This window comes from Thermobia domestica, chromosome 8 (assembly GCF_964235325.1).
Source record: "Thermobia domestica chromosome 8, izTheDome1.hap1.1, whole genome shotgun sequence".
In the NCBI taxonomy this organism is placed as follows: domain Eukaryota; kingdom Metazoa; phylum Arthropoda; class Insecta; order Zygentoma; family Lepismatidae; genus Thermobia; species Thermobia domestica.
This window is the reverse complement of record NC_137461.1, coordinates 209,467,004-209,487,415: the sequence shown is the minus strand read 5'-3', so window position 1 is coordinate 209,487,415 and position 20,412 is coordinate 209,467,004. Positions and strand designations below refer to the sequence as shown.

The following is a 20,412-nucleotide window of genomic DNA, read 5'->3' as shown; positions in this document are numbered from 1 at the left end:
GGGGCGCGGCGGCTCAGTTGTACAGCGTTCACCTCCGGTGCCTGGGGTCTCACGTTCGATCCCAGCTCGCGCCGTGTGGACTTTGTGGTGAACAAACACCGTGCCCTAGGTTTTATCGGGTGTTCTCCCATTTCCACCCAGTTTTTTCATTCCACCTCTCATTCATCACCGTCTCCTTTACCCTAACCGGCATAATCCTGGGATGTAAAACTTAAAGATTTCATTTCATTTTCGACCTTTAATTCAAAAGCGGAGACATAAATAAAAAACGTTTTAATATTTCATATTTTATAACATAGAAATGCTCTCCAAATTTGATATTAAGTGATATTCTCAAATGACAATTTGTTATTCTTCCTACATTACAGTACCGAAATGACTGATAAACTAATACTTTTATTTCACGTTTACACACATATTCTTCACTTCACATTTATAGAATGAACAACACGGTATTTATTTTACTCTGACATGACAAACATTAAGTTTTGCGTATGTCTTGCACGTAAAAGGGGGGACAAATTCGGGAGGTCGCAAATGTTCAGTCGTTATTGTAGGTTTAAGATAGTCTGCTTCTTCTGTGTAACCATACTTTAATAGATTCCGTGTTTGGGTTTCATTCAGCATAATTTTTCATATTTAGCACTGAAGATATGCACGCTGTATATGAAAGACTACCGATGATGGTGACGGACGTAGTCGAGAAAAGTTTATAGCTTTTGCTGTGTGATATTCTTCAAATCGTGCCGTATCTGATGAACCAAGTACTTTTGCGATAAAAAGTTCGGCATTTTGTATCATTCCTTCATCCAAGGGAGCAATCCCAAAATTGCTCAACAGTGTTCTCGATATCATTGCTGTTTTAAGTGCAATAAGTTTTGTCCCAACCTTACTTGTGGTATCACCGTCGGTTAAATTGTAAACAACAGGAAGAACATATAAAAGAGTGTTGCCCAGTTCTCTACCATTTTGTGAAGTGGTATGTACCTCATAGATGGTTGTGTGTCTTTCACAATCCATAGTTCTTTCAGGCCACATTTTAGATAACTCGTTTTGAAATGGTTTAGTGCGGAAAACATAAAATGTGTATCTGTTAAGGCAATCATAACTCTTTCAATGGAATCAGTTTCGAGCATGTGTTCGATGTGTTTCATGATCCCATTATCAGCTTCGTCACATTCATATTAAAACTCACAGAGTCCTGTTAACTTTAGGTATAACTTTGGGTTGTTTGTGACCTCCCACATTGACAGATTTTGCGCAATTTCCTTCATCGACAATCTACTCAATGAAGAGTTCTTGCTAACGTGCTTTGTTCGGGATTAAACCCCAAAAAGTATCCATGTTAACAGCAAGGGACACATTTGGGTTACTAGCAATTACTGTACACCAATAGGATCAACATTTTTTTCCGCCCCTATTTTAGTAGTGTCTCAATGTAGAAACTTCTTGAACATGTTATTTCTATGAATCGAATAATGGTATTTGTTTCTTGGAGCAGATATACGTTTGTTTGTCTTTGGGATCTAGAATATTTTTGGATTTCTCAATCAGCCTTTCTGAAACGAAGTTTCTATAGTTAGTATCTCCTTTTTCTTATATACAGAGTATGTACTCAGCTATTACTTGATCATTTTTTGTTCCAGTTACAATGTTAGAAATTCCACACCTATCAAAATAGATAGAAATTCCACAACTTTCAAGAAAGGATTTTCTCGCTCAAGAACAAGTGTTAACACCTCTGAAATATTCTGCTGCTCTTGAATTGTTAAAGACTGAAAACTCGTGATGAAGAGAATATTCATCATCTTCATTAAGGCCACAAAACTGTCTTAAAAAGATGTTATGTTTTCGTTCTTACGTTTGATAAGATCGTGTTTTGTCAGGGCTTCTTTTCGTCTGTTACACCGATTATACCTCCATACCCCTTGGCTTGCTTGTTGTGGTGATGCTCTAATGCTCGATCCAATGTAACACTGCTAAATCTATTGTTACTATGTTGAACTGTCAAATGTCCATTCTTAAACTCATTATAAATAAGCAGGTATTCTTGTTCTAGTTTTAAGCAATAGCTGTAATATAGAGTACACCACCGTGCAGAATTTCTTCTCTGAAATTAGACGAAAAATGGCAAACCCTCTCTTAGGCTACACACATGCAAGTCCCAGTTAGTTTCGCTATCCGCTCGAATTAAGTCTCGGGGAAGAGGAACCAGCTTGGAGACAAACTGCTTCTAATAAGCAAACATTTCACTTCTTTGTGCTCCACTTTCTCTAAATTTCTCAAATTCCATTCTGATGGCACTCAGGTTTTCGATTTAGTTAAACTTTGTTCTTCCTACACTGATAACTGTATGCGTTTAACTGTTGAGAACAATTCAAAATACTTGGTTACATTAATCTGTTCCATGAAAGACTTCCTCTCCAATTTTCATTGCTTCACAAAGCCTTTCTATAGGTCTAACTCCCCTGCTATGGTGGTTTCCTTTTAAATCACTTTCAGAAATGTGTGGACCCATGGTTTGAGTCTGAGGAAGAATTTCGAAACTCCACTGCCCTGGGGGTATAGACTAGTACATGCAAGCACGACTTTTGGAAAATGAAATTCTCCAAGACAAACATATATGTTGGAAAATTTTTCGGGTTGAATCTGGGTTGAAGTAGCTGGTTTTGTTATACTCCTTCGTCGCATCACAGTGAACTCTCTTCAACATTTAACTGGTACAAGATATCTTGGAAATTACACATTGTTTATAAATAGACTGACACTGGTAGAGTAGAATTGGAGTGTGTCCCATAATGGTCCTGTCAGATAGATGTTCAGACAGTGCACTTAGAAAGGAGTTTCTAGAGGGAATCTCAACTTCCTGAGGAAAATCTGCTTGAGGTACGTCGGATTTTTAAAGAAATCTGGGAAGAATTCATATGAGATCCAAATTTCTGCCTGGCTGTTTTATATCATTTGATGTAATTAGGTCGCTGCTAGGAACGAAAGTACGAAGGTTACTGCACGTTGTTTTTGGCTTTGTGTAGTACAATAGTTTTTGTGCATCTATACTTTTAGTGAGAGTTTGTGAAGTGATATCAATGCGAAACGTTCCCATGTATCTCACTGGACTATCAGGTTCTTGTGACGAAACATTAAGTTAATCATTCAGATGTTGACCTTGAAACAAGACAAGTACTATATCATGAGCTCCATTCATTCCAGAAATGTACCTTATTCTCTGTCGAAATTATCCACAACGTCAAACAGCAATGTGGGGTTTTATTGACGGTTGTATGGGAACACGGTATCCTTTATCAATAATAATAGTTTTGTTTACTAGCATTTGATCTTGATTTAGTACATTATCACAACTGCGGCATACTCCATGAAGGTTGAATATGGTAAGGAGAATCCTGGATCTACCTAAATAGTCTATTGCTAGAGAATTAGTCATATGTAACGGTGTTTTTTAAGCCATTGTGTATCAAAAAATAAGATATCTGAAATAAGGTATCACATCTACGTTGAATACTTGATGATGCCTTCTAATCAAAGGCAAACACTTTGAGATATAAATCGTATTCAATCTATCTTTTGCAAATTATGAAGTATTTGGTCAATATGTTATATTCAATAGATTCACAGGAACAACCAGTAATTTATAAGGTAAAAAATTGTATATCACTTATCTTTAAATCATTAATCTTCGCCAGTGAAGTATTTATGATTTTGTTTCGGAGAGATTTACTAACTTCATTCCTAAAGATGTGAAAATTCTGCAAGATATTTAATTTACTTTAATATAGTATTTAAAGTTTCGGGGGGGGGGTCTTAGGCCTGGTAGCCTACTTAAATACGCACTAATCTTTGCTTTATTGACAGCTTGGACGTTAACCTCGACTTTTGGTTATAGTTAAGACTCCAGGAGTACTGCCAACTCACTCAAAAATAAATTTTCTCTAGTACTTACAGTACTAAAGGGGAAAATGGAAACTTTTAAGCGTTTTTTCCACATTTTTCATTCCTTCCCATAGGCACTACTGGCAAGCCACCTAGATTGAGATATTATTTGTATTTCTACGGCAGTTACAGTCTAAGCTGGAGATCTTTCTATGTGACGAAAGTACTTCCATTAAATCAAAACATTGTTTGAGTGCCCGAAATCATAAAATACAAATTATTTAATTACTCTTCTGCTAGTGAATGAATGACGGCAAAACTTTCAATATGTATTTACCAATAACAGAAAATATCCGTAAATGTTCTTTCTCGCCTAGAACCCATCGTTGCAATCTAAGAATGGCAACAAATAAGTAAAAGGGAAAGTCTGAGGGAAATTTTTAAATTACCCTCATTTACTTCCCTCTTGTACCTACTACTGACAAGTGATTAATGTCAACTAAAAGGTTGTACTATTGCAAAACGAACGAGGTATAATTAATAACTTAGCAACAATTACAGATTGAGCTACATGTATTTAAAACGATTACAGAGAAAATTAGGACATACGAAAGGACTATTCAAGATGACGGCCCTGCACAATATGGCCATGATTCAGAACATGTGACCAACTTTTTAAAAACACTAAAGATAGGAGAACTCTGTAAAACAAACAAACCTTCTGGCTCTCAAAGTTCGAAAATTATTCTCCTAGGTGCTAAACTATGTGTCTTATAATTATTAAATATACAGAATGATCATTGCATTAGAAAGAGCTACCTAATAGAATGTTAATTTACCTTTCTGCCCAATAACAGCATTTATACAGCCAGAGACAGATTCCACAAGGTACTGAAAATCCTGCAGGTTGAGTGGAAGCCATGTTTACTATAACAGTTCTCCCAATGTGTGCATATTTTAGGAAAGTGGGAGAGGACGTTACACAATACATTCCAGCCATCCCATACACGTTGAATGAGGTTACAGTTTGGTGACTTTGTAGGCGAGGTTAGTGTTGACAACTGATTGATATGCTCTTTCAACGCTTCTCCAGTGATCAAACCCAACTTGCACTTCGCGTTATGCAGCAAAATATAACACATTTATCAGGAGACATGAACTAGAGATATGGATGCACATGATAGTTAACAGATTGCTATACCCTTGGTCATTCAAAGTTCGATGAATGATGATTAATGGACCTAAGGAAAACCAGGAGACAGCTCCCAGGATAGTGACACCAACCATCGGCCCCTTTAGCATCCATATTGCAACACGGAAACATAGACACATTCCAATTACTGCTGATTAGAACTCATCCATTAGAATAGTCTCCTGTTGATCCACAGTTCAATTACACCTTGTCTTTTGCCATGCCAATCGTAAATTGTGTATGTTAATGTGTTTTAATAGGTGCTCTTGTTGGTCTACAGCTACGATACACAGGCCAATGCAAAATATTATTGTCATAATTGAAATTAGTCGTTAAGTCCCAGTGTAATACTGATGCGTCAATTGTTCCAATGTCAAGCATTTGTGCTGAGATATCATACACACTAATCATCGTCCACCTCTTGCATCCACACGATGATGTTGAGCCAAGTATAATCGTGAGGAGGATGTATGATTGACCTTCAACCGCTTTTGGTAAACCCTTGATCCTTATTATTGCAGTTCTTTAACATTCCACAAGTGTGTATATTGGTACCAGCCCTATCTGGCACCACTATTTTCGTATGGTAAAATTCAACAACGTTACATTGTTTGCTCATGAAAGATGCCTACTGCCTTTTGCTTAGTGCTATTTGTCTTTTATTCTTTACCTGCTCGTGATATAACACTCACGTGTTTATTGGTCTTTTGAGAATGAGTACATTCCATGCCAGATGTTTCTGAAGTAATTATCGTTCAGTATATAAAACAGCTATCAGCTACTATGAATATTTAAAGTCAGAATTCGATTTGATCAAGTGCATAACTCAAACTTGTGATTCAAGTGTACTCGTTAATGATACTATGTATAAACGAATCCAGTAAATACAGCGTGATTCAAAATGATGTGAACGATAAGGAAACATTCTATAAGTGATAATACTCTATCAACAATGAAATCTCTATGGAAATGCTTTAATATTATCCTCAAGATTTGTTTGAAACGAGCGTAGTAGTTTAAAATTTATCCGCTAAGTGGCAGAGTGATTACTTCCAAGATGGCTGCCTGTGGTACAGAGAGAGCATTTTGCGTTTTAGAGTTTCACGTTTGTCTGTCTGTTGTTAGTGTTCAACGCGAGTTCCGTACAAAACTTCATGAAGATCCATAATCATGAACTCCATACGTAAGTGGTATGAAAAAATTCAACAGAACGGCATGCATTTGTAAAGAAAAATCTCCCGGTAGGCCGTCTACTTCTGAGGCAGATGTCGAAATGGTTCTAACCAGTTTTCAACGCAGCCCACAAAAGTCAGCGAGGAGAGTTAGCAAAGAGCTTCAAATGCCTCAAACAACTGTTTGGCGTGTAGTGCGTAAACATTTAAAAATGTATCCGTATCGAGTGCAGTTGTTTCAACCCTTAACACCTAATGATCACACGTGTTGCAAGACCTTTTGTGAGTCATTTCAAGAGTTGTGCAGTGTTGATAATGAATTTTTGGCCAAACTTTATTTCAGTGATGAGGCTACGTTCCATGTGATAGGAAGAGTGAATAACAAAATGTTCGCATTTGGGGAACTGAGAAGCCTCACCAAATCTGTGAAATTGTGCGTGATTCACCGAAGACGAATGTGTTTTGTGCAATTTCATCTAACAAAAGTTTATGGTCCGTACTTCTTTGATGAAGGAACTGTAACTGAATAAACATTTCTACAAATGCTTACTACGCGGCTTATGCCACAGCTCGAACATGACAGTGCAAACTTCATCTATCAATTGGATGGAGCTCCATGTCACTTTCATCACAATGTCAGAAATTTCCTCAACAACAGACTGCCACACCGCTGGATTGGGCGGTCAGGTAAAAACGATTATCAGCTTCTACGTTGGCCACCAAGATCACCGGACTTAACCCCCTGCGATTTTTTCTGAGGGGACATCTAAAATACATTGTCTACAAACTCCTTCTACCCCAAGATGTGAATGAACTGAAAGAGCGCATCACAACTGTAGTGTAAACTGTTGATGAAAACATGTCGAAACGGGTCTGTGCGGAATTGGAATACCGAATAGATGTATGCAGGGTAACAAAGCGCCCCCATAAAACATTTCTGATGTACTATTTTCATTTTTTATCACAAAAACTTGGAGAGTTTTAGCATTTAGCTGTAAGATTTGAAGCTGTTTGGATGATTAATAAAAAGTTATAAGAAGTTGTAATCGTTCACATCACTTTGAATCACGCTGTATATCAAGTCGAAATTTGTTAAATATTTGTCGGATGGTTCAGTGGTAGAGCGCTCACCTCTGTTGCATGAAGTCCGAGCTCCCGTCAAGTAAAATTTGTGGTGGATAAATATATAGGTTTTCTCGGGGTTTTCCGTTTCCTCCCACTTTACTAATTCCAGCATTTCCTTCATTTCGCATCACCACAGTTTCTTTTAGTCTATCCGGCGTAGCAGTGGAACGTAAAGAAGAGTTTCTAAATATTTGGGGAGAGATGATTTTATAATTTAACATGTAATATTTAAAGTGCCTCGGAATGGGTGACAAAGTTTAGTTACTGAAAAATACTTCTCGAATCTAGCTCATGAATGAATCTCAAAAATGAAATATTGAGATTATCATTTTGTTGAACAGTATCGGTGCTTAAACTTAAGAATCAAATATATGCTTTATCTTGAGCAAAATAGTTAATAATGGTTTCCAACGTCCTACTTCTTAATTATCATTTAATTATGTATACTTGAGAATGATTTATGGGATATCCATTGCAAGAGCGGAAACCTGAATGAGTAAAATAGTTCGAAAAGGATCAGGGTTCGGATAGTTAAAGTTACTATAACTTGTTTGTTTGTTGAAGTATAGTATCCGTTTACAGTGCGAACACTAAGGTGTAAGTGTACGTATCAATTATTTTCCCCACGGATAATGAACTTCACTCACATACGTGCTCTTCTGTCACTCGCATGTCATGTATTCTTTTAAGATATAGAACAATAATAGGGGTAAGACTCATGAAAAACTGGGAAGTCAAAAATTAAAGACCACATTAATGTTATGTACCATTACGAGCAATTCTTACGTACACAAAATAATAGATGCTCCTTGTTTCTATCTTCATGGTAATTCGAAAGGTTACCCTCTACCATTAATGAAAAGAACTAACGATCATGCCACTATTAAAGCGTGCCTAAGCTTCGCTAATTTCTTTGTTATACTATTTATACTAATTTGATGGTGCTCATCAAATAACATTATTTTGAAACATATCTGTCCATGACGTCACAGGAAGAATTACTTTACAATTGGGGCTTCTCAGGTACCATTTATAACAATAGTAAAAGTTAGTAGGTTTCGATATGTTTATAGTTGCGTATTTTATACAAATTTGATGATGCTGAATCCAATGGAACTATATTTAAACATATGTTCCCACAAAGTCACAGTTAGAATTAGCTCAAATTAGGAGTAATCAAATTTAGTTATATACCAAATTTGAGATTAATTTTTTAAAAATCCCATGAACTTAAAAAATCCAAAGAAATATTGGGATAAAACAATATATTTTATTCAACTTATCTTTTTAAAATGAGTTTAGCCATACAGTTATATAAACTTATTTTTAATATATATAAAACTTTCTTTCAGATGTTCATCAGTTCACCATTTGATTTCCCAGTAAAAATTGCAAATTATTTTGTTTACAACTCTGTGGGAAAAAACAACGCTCATCTCTATGACTTAAACTTGTTCGCAATTGTTAGTACTCCGAGTTTACGCCGCTTAACCATACGGCAAAGAAAGTGTTTGTACCCAGAAGAAGAAACACTATACGTCAGCAAATTCTACACTCGAGAGGCGTGTCAATTACAGCGTGCTTACGAGAACGTGATAAGGAAATGCCAATGCTCACCACAGATTTTATACAATTTCGGTATGTACCTTATAAATTGACAGGAACGATTAATCTTATCTGGTAGGTATGTTTTTGTTTATAAAAATTTCCGTTTTGGAACAAACGCATCTTTTACCGTTTGCTAATATTGAATATAATCATTATATTATTATTATTATATTAAGACATTACTATTACGTTTCAAAATTACAAATAATACATGATACGAGTACCATGTTGCATATTTAATCGAACTTATATATATCTTGGTTGAGTTGGCGTGCCTTTCTGCAGTGAGATTATATAGCATGGGCATATAGGTTAACGTGGCATCCGAACCACATGAGTTCCAACGGATATCGAACCCTGGTCTCTCCAGCCGAAGACGAATGAAATATTGGAGAAACGCATGCTTAGATGAAATATACAAATAAGTAATAAAGATATCATATGCATGCAGATAATCACTTTATCTGTCTAAACAAATACAATAAATGTCACATATTAAAAACTAATTATTATTTTCACAGTTATGGTCACTATATGTTTCTCCCGAGTCTTTGGCTCACTTGGCAAGGTTAATTGGTTAAAATTGCGAAAATAATGTATAACTATTAAATAAGTGTAATCGATGAAAGAAACACGTAAATATTCTCAAGCCCAAAGAGTAGATTAAATATCTTTGCACTGCATTCATTAACAAAATGAAGGTGACTATACTAATGTCGGCTGTATTTTCCAATGGGACAGCATGGTGCATGGCGCGAGACAGCAAATGTTGGGACAGCAATGTTTTTCGGGTCAGTTTTTTCGTGTTCTAATTAAGGAAAATTTCAGATATTTATTATATAAATGCATATAAATATGCCATGGGATATTAATGCTTGCAAATATTCAAGTAAAAGATCTGTTTGCCTAGAAAGAAATAATTAATAACTTATTAATGAATATGTATTTATTACTAGCTAAAGTACCCCATTTCGCAGGGGAAGAATGTTTTATGAAAAGTGTATGCACCTTTGGGATACGCACTTCAATGAAAGAGTAATAATAATCCGTAATATCACTCACTTCCTAACCCTACTCTTCTTTCAGACTATCGCTATTGTCATTCACAGACGTCATTTGAAATTAAATGAATGAATAGAATAGATGACGAAGATAGTCACCTTGTGTGTTGCTTCACCTGCCGATTTCTAGGCCAGATGACATGCAAATTAAGAATAATTTTATATGACCTAGAAGTAAAGAAATACATTAAATAAATAACGAACGGTACCTTTATACGCTACTTGACTTACTCGGAAAGAATAAATGCAATTTTTCAAAACACACAAATGAAAGAAATAGATAATAGATTGAAGCGAGTCTGACATCGCCTTCCCCCATTCTTCCTTTAAAAGTAAAAAAATATATATATCAAATGAGTAACGACGATAAATGATTGACGTTTCCATGCTTGTCGATTCCCAAGTTAACTGATATACACAGGAAGAGTAAAGCTAGGAACAACCCAGTCGACATATGCGCAGAAATTAAAGTTAAGGGTAACACTAACGGCATAATCGTCCCCGCATTCTCGTTGGAATAAGTGAAGTTACTAACATCAACAACTTTCACATTGCCATCACCATGCATGCGTGTAGATTACTTAAATGAGTGAAATAAATAACAAAGAACAACATTCCATTCTTATTCATGGTCTTTCGTCTTGGAAGATTTCCTGGAAAGCACACTGAGAAAAAATGTAGGTGACGTACTGAAGAGGTAGGATACATGCGTAATTCCTGTAGGTTTTGGACTTAACGTACAACAGACTTATAACTGAAACTGAGGATATTACATACAAATAGACGTATATACAGTGAAACCTCTGTAAAGCGGACAGCCGTGGGGAATCAAAAATTGTCCGATATAGAGAGGTGTCCGTCTTAGAAAGGTTTCGATATTTTCTTATGTAAATTAGTAAATAAGGTGATATGTAATTACAAACTACTGAAGATAATTTATCAAACCGTTCTATGACTGTGGGCATGTCGACATCTGCGGATTCTCCACAAATCGCTTTGAAAGAAATTTTGTGTCTAATCCGAAACCTCTAACCACTCGTTCGAGACCTTGAAATCCGAAACATTCATTTCTGTTGCTACCTCCAAATTCTTAGCTTTTAGCATCGACCCTAACACATGAATTTTTTTTTCATTCCGCACTGTACAAAAACATTCACTTGCACACCAACTTTGTTCAAAGCAATGAGACACTATTTTCATTGTCATTTTCATACCACAACTTTATTAACTTGTCTTGCTTTTATATTATCTCAGGTGCTTGTGTTTTACCGATACAAAAATTTTCAGCTATCCTTCGCACACCTCAGTATTCTTCGTAAATTCAATCAATTCGATTTTAACATTAACGCTTCTCGTGGCATTTCGAAAGCTCCCAACAGCTTACACCTTATTGCTTATTCGATGCAGAATAACTTAAAAAAGATTTCCGTCTACAATAGAGGCACTAAGACAATATGCGAATACGCGGACAAAAATACCAAACATGTCTTCTGCTTGATTCCAGCGGAACAGTAGAATGACGTGTCATCCCAAATGGCAGGCAACTATCAATCACTTTTGATTCTAAAACAGGTTAGGTGGGAGGGAATGCAAGCAAAGGATATGAGGGTATTGTTAAACAAAGACTCATCTGAGTTTCTGAACAGTCAGTTGACGAGGAAAAATGTTATTACAATGCTTCCTTGGTGATACATGTATGCATTTCTGAAAATGTATTTTTTCTGTACGTTTCAACTTGTTTCTAGAGAAAGTGTCCGTAATATGAAGGTAAATAATACCTATAAGAGACAGAAAAGACTGACCGTGTCCGTACTAGAGAGTGTCCGCTTTAGAGAGGTTTGTCAACATGGTTTTCTCCTATTACAGTGTTTGGGGATTACAAAATATGTCCGTTATGAGAGGTGTCCTCTTTACAGAGGTGTCCGTTAGTAGTGGTTTCACTGTAACATATTGCTGAGGAATGTAACACAAACATATGCATGCGATATACGGAAAATTATTACATGTCAGAAATCCTGTAACGGCATGATCTAACATATATGGGCCGTGCGTATGTAGCATATGGATAGCGAATGCTGCATACTAATTTCTGTAGTAAACAAGATGATTCCGTATATATGTACAATATACCGCTGTCCGGAGAACGGATTTTTCTCAGTGCTGCTCAGGTAATTTTGTTCACATTTTGTAAATAAATATTTCCTTAATAACTCTATAATGTTGAATAAATTATTTTCTATGAAAATACTTACAAACTGTAAGTTATTCTTCGGGATGAGAAAGGTGTCACAACGCATCCTAAGAGGGAACTTGACTGAAACATTTTCTATAAACTTTTTCTCCCCTTGCCAAGAACTAGCGTAAACTTACAGTTAGTGATTAACAGGGCCCGGATCTTGTTGACCAGTCAACTTTTTTTTGTTACGCATATGACAAGGCAAGTTCATATAAAAACGTTATCCATCAACTCTAGGTTCTAAAAATATAGGTTTTTAGGGTCAACTTTTGGTCATTTTTTGCTGTTTTGAAATTTCAGGTCATTTTTAATATTTTAAGGTAACTTTTAGGTCACTTATGGTCTTTTTATTCTTTTTTTCTACATAAGGAAATCTATAAATGAACATGGTTTACGGATGTGGAAAAGACGAAGTTGAATAATCTCTTTTCTTACTTCCTGACTATCGTAATGAAAAAACTGCATTCTTAACAAGCTAATGAAAACTAAACTGTAGCTGGTTAACGAAAGGTTGGGGTTGGTAGGTGGCCAAACACATAGTTTTGGGTTATTGACCACAAAGAATCTGATAACGTGAATAACTAAAAACGTATTAGAAGGCGTACAAGGGTTTTAATTTTTATCTATTATTTTCATGTAGTCTAAACTTGCTAAGTTTTATTGTTTAAATGTGCTTCGTAGTTTCAACTCGGGAGTGAATTGACGCTATCAATACTTACAATGCCGTACAATGGACTGATCAGTAGAAATAAATCATCAATGGAATGCAACTAACTGAAACAAAACTTTTTGAATATGAGTGAGAAATGTTAATTAAAAATCCAATGGATATTAAAAAATGTCAATGTTTAATGAAATAAAAGTTTGAGAAAACGTAAGTTTTAAGGTGAATTTTTGTGATTTTTAGGGTTATTTTACAGGAATTTTAGTGTCATTTTATAGGTCACTTTTTAAAATTTTTTAGGTCAACAAGATCCGGGCCCTGGTGATTAAAAAATGTAAGTCTAAAAATTTTAAATGTACTCCACCAACAAACATAGATTTTTTATGTATATTTATTTAAAAAAATAATGCACCATATTTAGCCGCTGTATATCTTTATATTTATCTTCGCCATTGCATTTTTGGTGGTGATAGAAAAACAGTATAAAGATTCCAAACAAGGAAAATATTTTTCTATTTGCCTAATCAGAGACTACTATTCTTTTAGTCACCATATTTGACATTGCTAAAATTATTTGTTAATTTAAAGGTTTAATTTCTAATTTCAGGTCCATTCAAATCATGTGATGTCAAAGGACTTGCATGCATTGCACGTCACAAAGGTAAGTACACTTAAAGATAGCATAAATTTAAGCATGAAGCTTTCTCTCGTAAGGGTCGACCAATAATCTTGTTACACACTTGTAACTAATGAAGAAAAATGCTGAAATATTGTACCAAGAAAATATCTGGAGGAAGATATTGTCTTTTATCCTCTGCGATACCACAAAATTAAAAGTGTTGTCAACTCAACGTAAAGTTGTATGTTGAGTTATTACGTCATATTATTGCATATTTCAAATCTGCGTGTGAAACGAAAACATTTAATTTAATACTTGACATGCAGTGTTGCAGAGCAAGGACGCTATAGCATCACAAACATCCAAATTTGGGTTACTTCTACAGCGGTAATAATGCAAATGTTAGAGATTTGTACTGTCTAATACTATAATTATGATATGACGGATTTCAAATGAATAACAACAAAGTTACAAGGATTTGTATATTTGACTTTGCCAGAAGTATTAATTTCGAAAAAAAAAAAATATTTGGGTAAGTATCCAATTTCATAGATGATTCCGAATGCATATAAAGATAACATCATTTACGTCAATTCGATTGGTACCTCAAACCATGCTGAAAGTATGGTAAAAAATCTGTTAAAATTTGCAGCATTGCTTAGAACTATATAATACTGAGAATTTACTATAATTCTTCCTACAAAAAGGTATTGTAATGATATAAGAAACATAAATACAAATTTTTTCAAACTTTCCTACAGAAAAGCCATTTTAAGCAATATACCGAAATATTTTTCCAAATCTTCTTCATGGTTTGAGATATGAAATTACTGTAAACGGCAGCATGATCTTTGTATCAATTGGAAATCATGTATATAACACGATGTAATACTTATCTCAACACGTTTTCCAAATAAAGTCCTATGAAAAATTTAAAATTTCCATTTTCAAGTAAAGTACTTTCTAATTATCTCAAATTCGTTATTTGATAATTGTAATATTCGGCAATAAGGTACTTTAGATGTGCATTACCCCAACTTTTCACTTGAATTATTACATTTGTATTAGTCTCCAAAATTTAGTTCTTTTCCGGTGTTTATGATGCTGTAACGTCCTTAGTTTATAACACTGCATGAGAAGTATGATATTTGTGTTGTAGTTTTACATATAAACGTGAAGTTTATAATAACCTAACGTAGTACTGCGTGATAAAGTGTAACTTTATACCTGGGTTAACAACACTCTTAATGTTATTATATCACAGAATACGCTGAGCAATGTTCCCCCTATCTACATTTGCGTGCAATCTCGTTCTGAGGTATTGCGAAAACGTTGAGAACTAAATACTCATTCTGGATACAATGACACTTGCAATTCGTAATTTAGTAGTGCGCACAACAAGAAAGGTTACTCAAGCGGCATTCTTTCCCAAATCTCACTATATACAAAAATACAAATCTAACGGAATTCTCACTCTCTCCCAACAACCCATCCACGACCTTGTTAGAGAATATTATTGCCCAATATGTCTTTAAAATGAAAATGGATCAACAAAAGGAAGTAATTTGCGCGTATTGCTTATAGATTGGGTGGCATTATCACAGTAGAAAGACACGTTTTTAAGTGTGTCCCGCCTTGTCATAAACAGTGTCCGCATAGTGCTTCCGTTTAATGACCACAGTCAAGGGTTGAGAAATGTCAGCGTAAATAAAATGCACATTATCGAAATTCAAGCTACTAAGCTTTTGCTATGTATTAGTCCAGAAAGTGGCTGAACACTAAGGAAAGACGGGGTGTAAACGGAACTTTTGATCATTTCTGACGAAATGTTTAACGTCATTTTTTAATATCAGTGGCTCACAATCGCTGCCCACTGCTTAATGCTCACTTTGTTAATGTCTATTAGTTCATTTGTCATTCCTCAAGATTTGCGTGTCTGACCTGAATCATTTCTCTTTTTATACTATTATTAATTTTTATTATGTGTGTTTTCACTTTTTAGTAGTACTTTATTTTATATGTAATAATATTGGTCAACGATAAAAAACTAAGTGAATATTTTATGGGAAAAGAAAACTATGAAATTCTAAAGAGGATGAGAGGCAAGCAAGGGATCTAAAAGAGTTTCTTTTGACTTCTGGACAAAATGTTGAAATTTATGATCATACAAATGTTGAGGTGGGGAGTGGTCAATACGACTTACTGCTAACGAAACATTTGCAGGTTGAGAATCTTTTGAAACTGTAAGTTTATTTTTCTTGATTGCAGTAATTTAATTTTAAATTAAAATGGAATTCTTGCGGCCTCTTGGATTACAGGTCCGAGTTAGAGAACCCCGGACAGTCCTTATGGAAATTGTAATTCGTTGAAATTGCTTTAAAAAGTAATATGATATATATATATTGTGTTCCAGAGGAAAAGTCTCAATGGACACAACCGGTCTTCATTGACCATTTGGCCACTACAGGATCACTTGTTTGTAAACAGACCAATAAGCCTATATCATATTATGGATTTCGGTGAAAATGATTGAAACTGTAATATGTTGTAGATATTTTCATCCTGAGAAAAAGTCTTAATGGGAGCAACCGTGCACCACTGGCCATTTGGCCACTACAGGACCACTATTTTGAAAACAGACGATTATGCTGATATTCTGGATTTCAGTGAAAATGACTGAAACCGTGATATGTTGTAAATGCGGTGATCCTGAGAAAAAGGGTCAATGGGAACAACCACAAATCACTAACCGTTTGGTCACGACAGGACCATTCTTTTGAAAACAACCGAACATAACGATGTTCTCCATTTCGGAGAAAAAAATTAATAAAACTGTGATATGTTGTAAATCTTCTCATTGTGAGAAAATATCTTAATGGGCACAACGATCAGTTATTGACCGTTTGACCACTACAGGTCCAGATTTTTAAATCAGCCGGCGATAACGATAGTTTGGATTTAGGTGGAAATTAATGGAACTGTGATATGTTGCAGATGTCGTGAGCCTGAGAAGAAGTGTTAATTTGCGGCTATCGAAAAATGATAAGTCAGTTGGTAGAGAATTTTTCGCATTTGGGAGATTCGGCCCGGGCCGGTCATCCTGTCTAATGATTTCCAGGGCTCTCCTGATAAACATCGGGGTGTTATTTATGCTTAAATTGTGTTGGCCGCTATTCTCCATATTCCTTTTCCAGCTTGTTAGGTAGGATGAGAATATCTAAACATTTTCAGGGTTTCATACAATCCCACCTAGATCCCAGAATATCGTTACTTTCTGCCGTTTCCAAAAATGTGACTCCGTAGTGGCCAAATGGTCAGTGATTGGTGATTGAGATTTCTTTGGTATGATTACAATATCTACAACATATCAAGGTTTCAAGCAATTTCACTTAAATCTAGAATACCGTTACCTTCTGCTGTTTTAAAAAAGGTAATCCTGTAGTATTCAAACGGTTAGGGATTGGAAGTTGTGGCCAGTAATATCTTATCAGAGGGTTATAATATCTACAACATATCACGATTTCAAGCGATTCCACCAAAATCCAATTTTCATAAGAATTGTGCGGTGTCCTTTAATGAATTTCAAAATTAATTTTAGTTAGTTTTCACGCAGTATTTGCATGTATAACGCTAAAGGATAACTGCAATCGAAATCGAAACTGTAATCGAAAGGTCATTAGTGTTATAAGTAACACTTTCTTTTCGAACTCTCACTGTCAATCATAGAAGCGTATACATATGCTCGTTGTAATATAACAGTGTAACAATAATTATCAATCCATTTAAATATATTTTAACATTTGGTAATTTGGATTTTAGTTATTTGTATTCACGGATCCTCCGACGGTGGTGGTCCGAGAGTCTGGATACAACAGAACTTTATTTTTTAAAGAAAATTAGCACTTTTCAGGGAGCAAGTACACAAATTATTTGCATTTTGTAGGCTACTCCGAAAAATCTTCCTAACCAAAAGGGAAATCTTGGGTGCGCCACTGCTTGTGTTTACATTGTGTTACTCAATGTCTGATTTCGAACGACTATATTGGAAAGAGACTTGAAAGGACTGAATTGTTTTATAGGCCTAAGGGACGCTGAAAAGAATTTTTACGGGTTGAGAGACCTGATTTTAAAATTCCGTCCCTGGATCGAAGACAAACTAAATATCGATTAAGGCACACACTTTTGTCATTTGTTGTATATTAAGTAAGTTCAGTTAATATTAATAAAGAATTATTTGTGATCAACTATATCTCAAGAGCGATTAAATGGAGTAACTTTGATGGCCATTGAAAGTGTCATACTCAACGAAATGGGTACGGATGCAACAATAAGAGATTTTGTTAAAGTGAAAGCCAGAATAGAGTCTCTATAACATGAGCTTTTCAGTAACAAAGAAAACTAGAAATTAAGCTAATTACTATAATCGTACCACTAGAAAATACTATGTAAATACTTTTGATGAAGCATAAGAACATACCTGTTTCTCAAAATCAAACAAGTGTTAATGTTACACTTGAAGCTCATGAGCTATATTCTGTTTCGACCACAGTCAAAAAATTATAATTTCCCCATCTTTCGTTAATATTGACACAGATACTACAGATATTGAAGAAATTTGAATTGTAACAGTTATTTGAAGAATTTTTGTCCAATACAACTTTCTACTCTTTTATTATCATTTAGGAGGGGGCGCTCTAAATATTGTTTGCTTACACTTGAAAAATGTAATGTCTAGAACGATTCCTGTCCAAAAATACAAATAAGTCGCACTATTGAGAGGTCATTGTTCCACATCTTCAGTTAATACATCCGTATCAAACTGTTGCTGGGCTAACCAAACTACATCACTTTTATGTATTGAGGTACCACGCAGTCTCATATCCTGGACTCTAGGGCACGGTTTTGGAGGATATCTGAAGACTCACCTACGCCGGTAGGAACACTAATTCAAGGTATTTGTTGAAAATCTATCTACCTAATCTGGCCATGATGAGGTGGCAGTTATTCTTCGGTTTCAGGCCACAAGTTAGCCACCCATCAGGTTGTCTCACTGTCTCCTATATACTACTACCACCATTTCAAAACGATGTTGTACCCTGGGATATACACAGGTAATTAAATTATGGAGTTTAATTTTTACAGCATATTTTAGTTTCAAAAATTTAGAAATAATTACATAACGCATATGACTGCGTTTTAAAGTTCTGAAAGGAACGAGACATTCATGCTCATAGAAAGTAAAAAACTGTTGTTTCGTATACCTTGCGTCAGTCGAAATTGCTAAAATGCTTTTCTAATTTTAATAAACATGAACTCCTGAGATCGAGGTTAACAATTCTTAAGTCCTGAAAGGAATAGCTATTGTTTAGGATTTACAAAGTTACTATGATGGTTAATTACCTACAAATTGGCATTTAACGGATGACTAAATCGCAAACACGATTCAGCATGTATTTTCTCTTCCCAGTTTAATTTCTTTCCTAATGATTGCCTACTTTGTCTACTGCTTAACTATGTAATATTTATGTTATTACAGAGCAGCACGCCCTTTCATCACAATCATCATGCAAAGCCGGATGTGATGAACTGAACTTTGATGCCAGACTTTTAACTGCTGGGGTGTAAGTGATTATTTTATTTATTTTGTGTGCTTATGTTATTCATTTTATAACTGTGTAAAGTAGAAAATTATAACGAATATAATATAAAGAAAATATGGAAATTAATTTTAATACGGGTATGTATTATACAAAAATTCCAAGCCCCCAGCAGTGGATAAAACATACTGAAATACCAGTACGTCCATTAAATTTATAAGCCATTAAAAATTTCGTGTTTACTTTCGATTTTTAATGTTTAGATATCTGTGATAAGTGATAGTGTAACCAGACGGTTACAATCGTCTGAAATTTTATACTTCATTTATTTTTATCGCTATCACCGGTCGGAATCAAGAAATCGCCCTGTACAAACTTAAAGCATTCGTTCTTACGCAAATTATTTTCTTTAGTTTTATTGAGAAGAAATAAATGTTGGCAATGAGATGACAATTTTCTTCTATCTCTGTTTCTAACCGAAAGTATAGTACCTTTTTTCCTTCACTTTTGCAAAGGAGCATTATTTCCAATTTTTTGCAAAATTTCTGCCAATCTAGTATAGAAAAAAATTTCATCTTAACCCTCGCCCTTGAGCATATACCTACATAGAAAAGTAAGAGATCCGGTTTTAACTATTTTGATACGATGTTAAGTAGCTAGTTGGCACTAGCTATCATTCTTCTTCATGGCTACGATCCGGTGAGCGTTATTTATACACGACGGTAATGAGGACGCTTACAAAACCAAAGGTAACGTCTATTTAAAAAAATAATGAAACAGTGACAAACTATAGTGGTGAAAAAGGAAAAATAACTCTTAATATTTCAAAATTTGAAACAGGAGCTATATAAAAATGTTCTCTTGAAAATTATCAATTGTAGTCGGACCGCCATATTAGTTAAGAAAGGGAAGCCAAGTGGCCAGTGATATAAGTTGACAGTATTTAGTGCTATAACATCAAAGTGATAACGGAGATTTCTTCGATATTAGTGATTTTGGTTTAAATTTTCGAAGTTTCATCAGAAAGCTAAATTTTCCAATTTAACGTAGCCTGTATTGGGGTAAAAATTCATGTAGTTAATTATAGAGTTTGTGTGTGTTAGGACTATGGCGGTAGAGTATGTTTTCGGATTGAGAATATTCATTCTCATAATGCAGCATTAATTTCACAACGATCGCTCCTGTACGTCGAGATGGGTTGAAAGAAATTCGGGTTAGCCTCTGAAAGGTTCCTTTCACTCAGGAAGGAC

General features: G+C 35.0%; 1 protein-coding gene across 1 annotated transcript in view; it reads left to right on the top strand.

Annotated features, from left to right (window-relative positions):
* Positions 1-20,412, top strand: part of LOC145692442 (pickpocket protein 28-like) — a 207,021-nt gene that overhangs the window by 128,899 nt on the left and 57,710 nt on the right. The window contains exons 3-5 of the mRNA XM_081767750.1: positions 8,730-9,015; positions 13,554-13,607; positions 19,102-19,186. Coding sequence (XP_081623876.1) covers positions 8,730-9,015; positions 13,554-13,607; positions 19,102-19,186 — 425 coding nt within the window. The remainder of the gene's footprint in view (positions 1-8,729; positions 9,016-13,553; positions 13,608-19,101; positions 19,187-20,412) is intronic.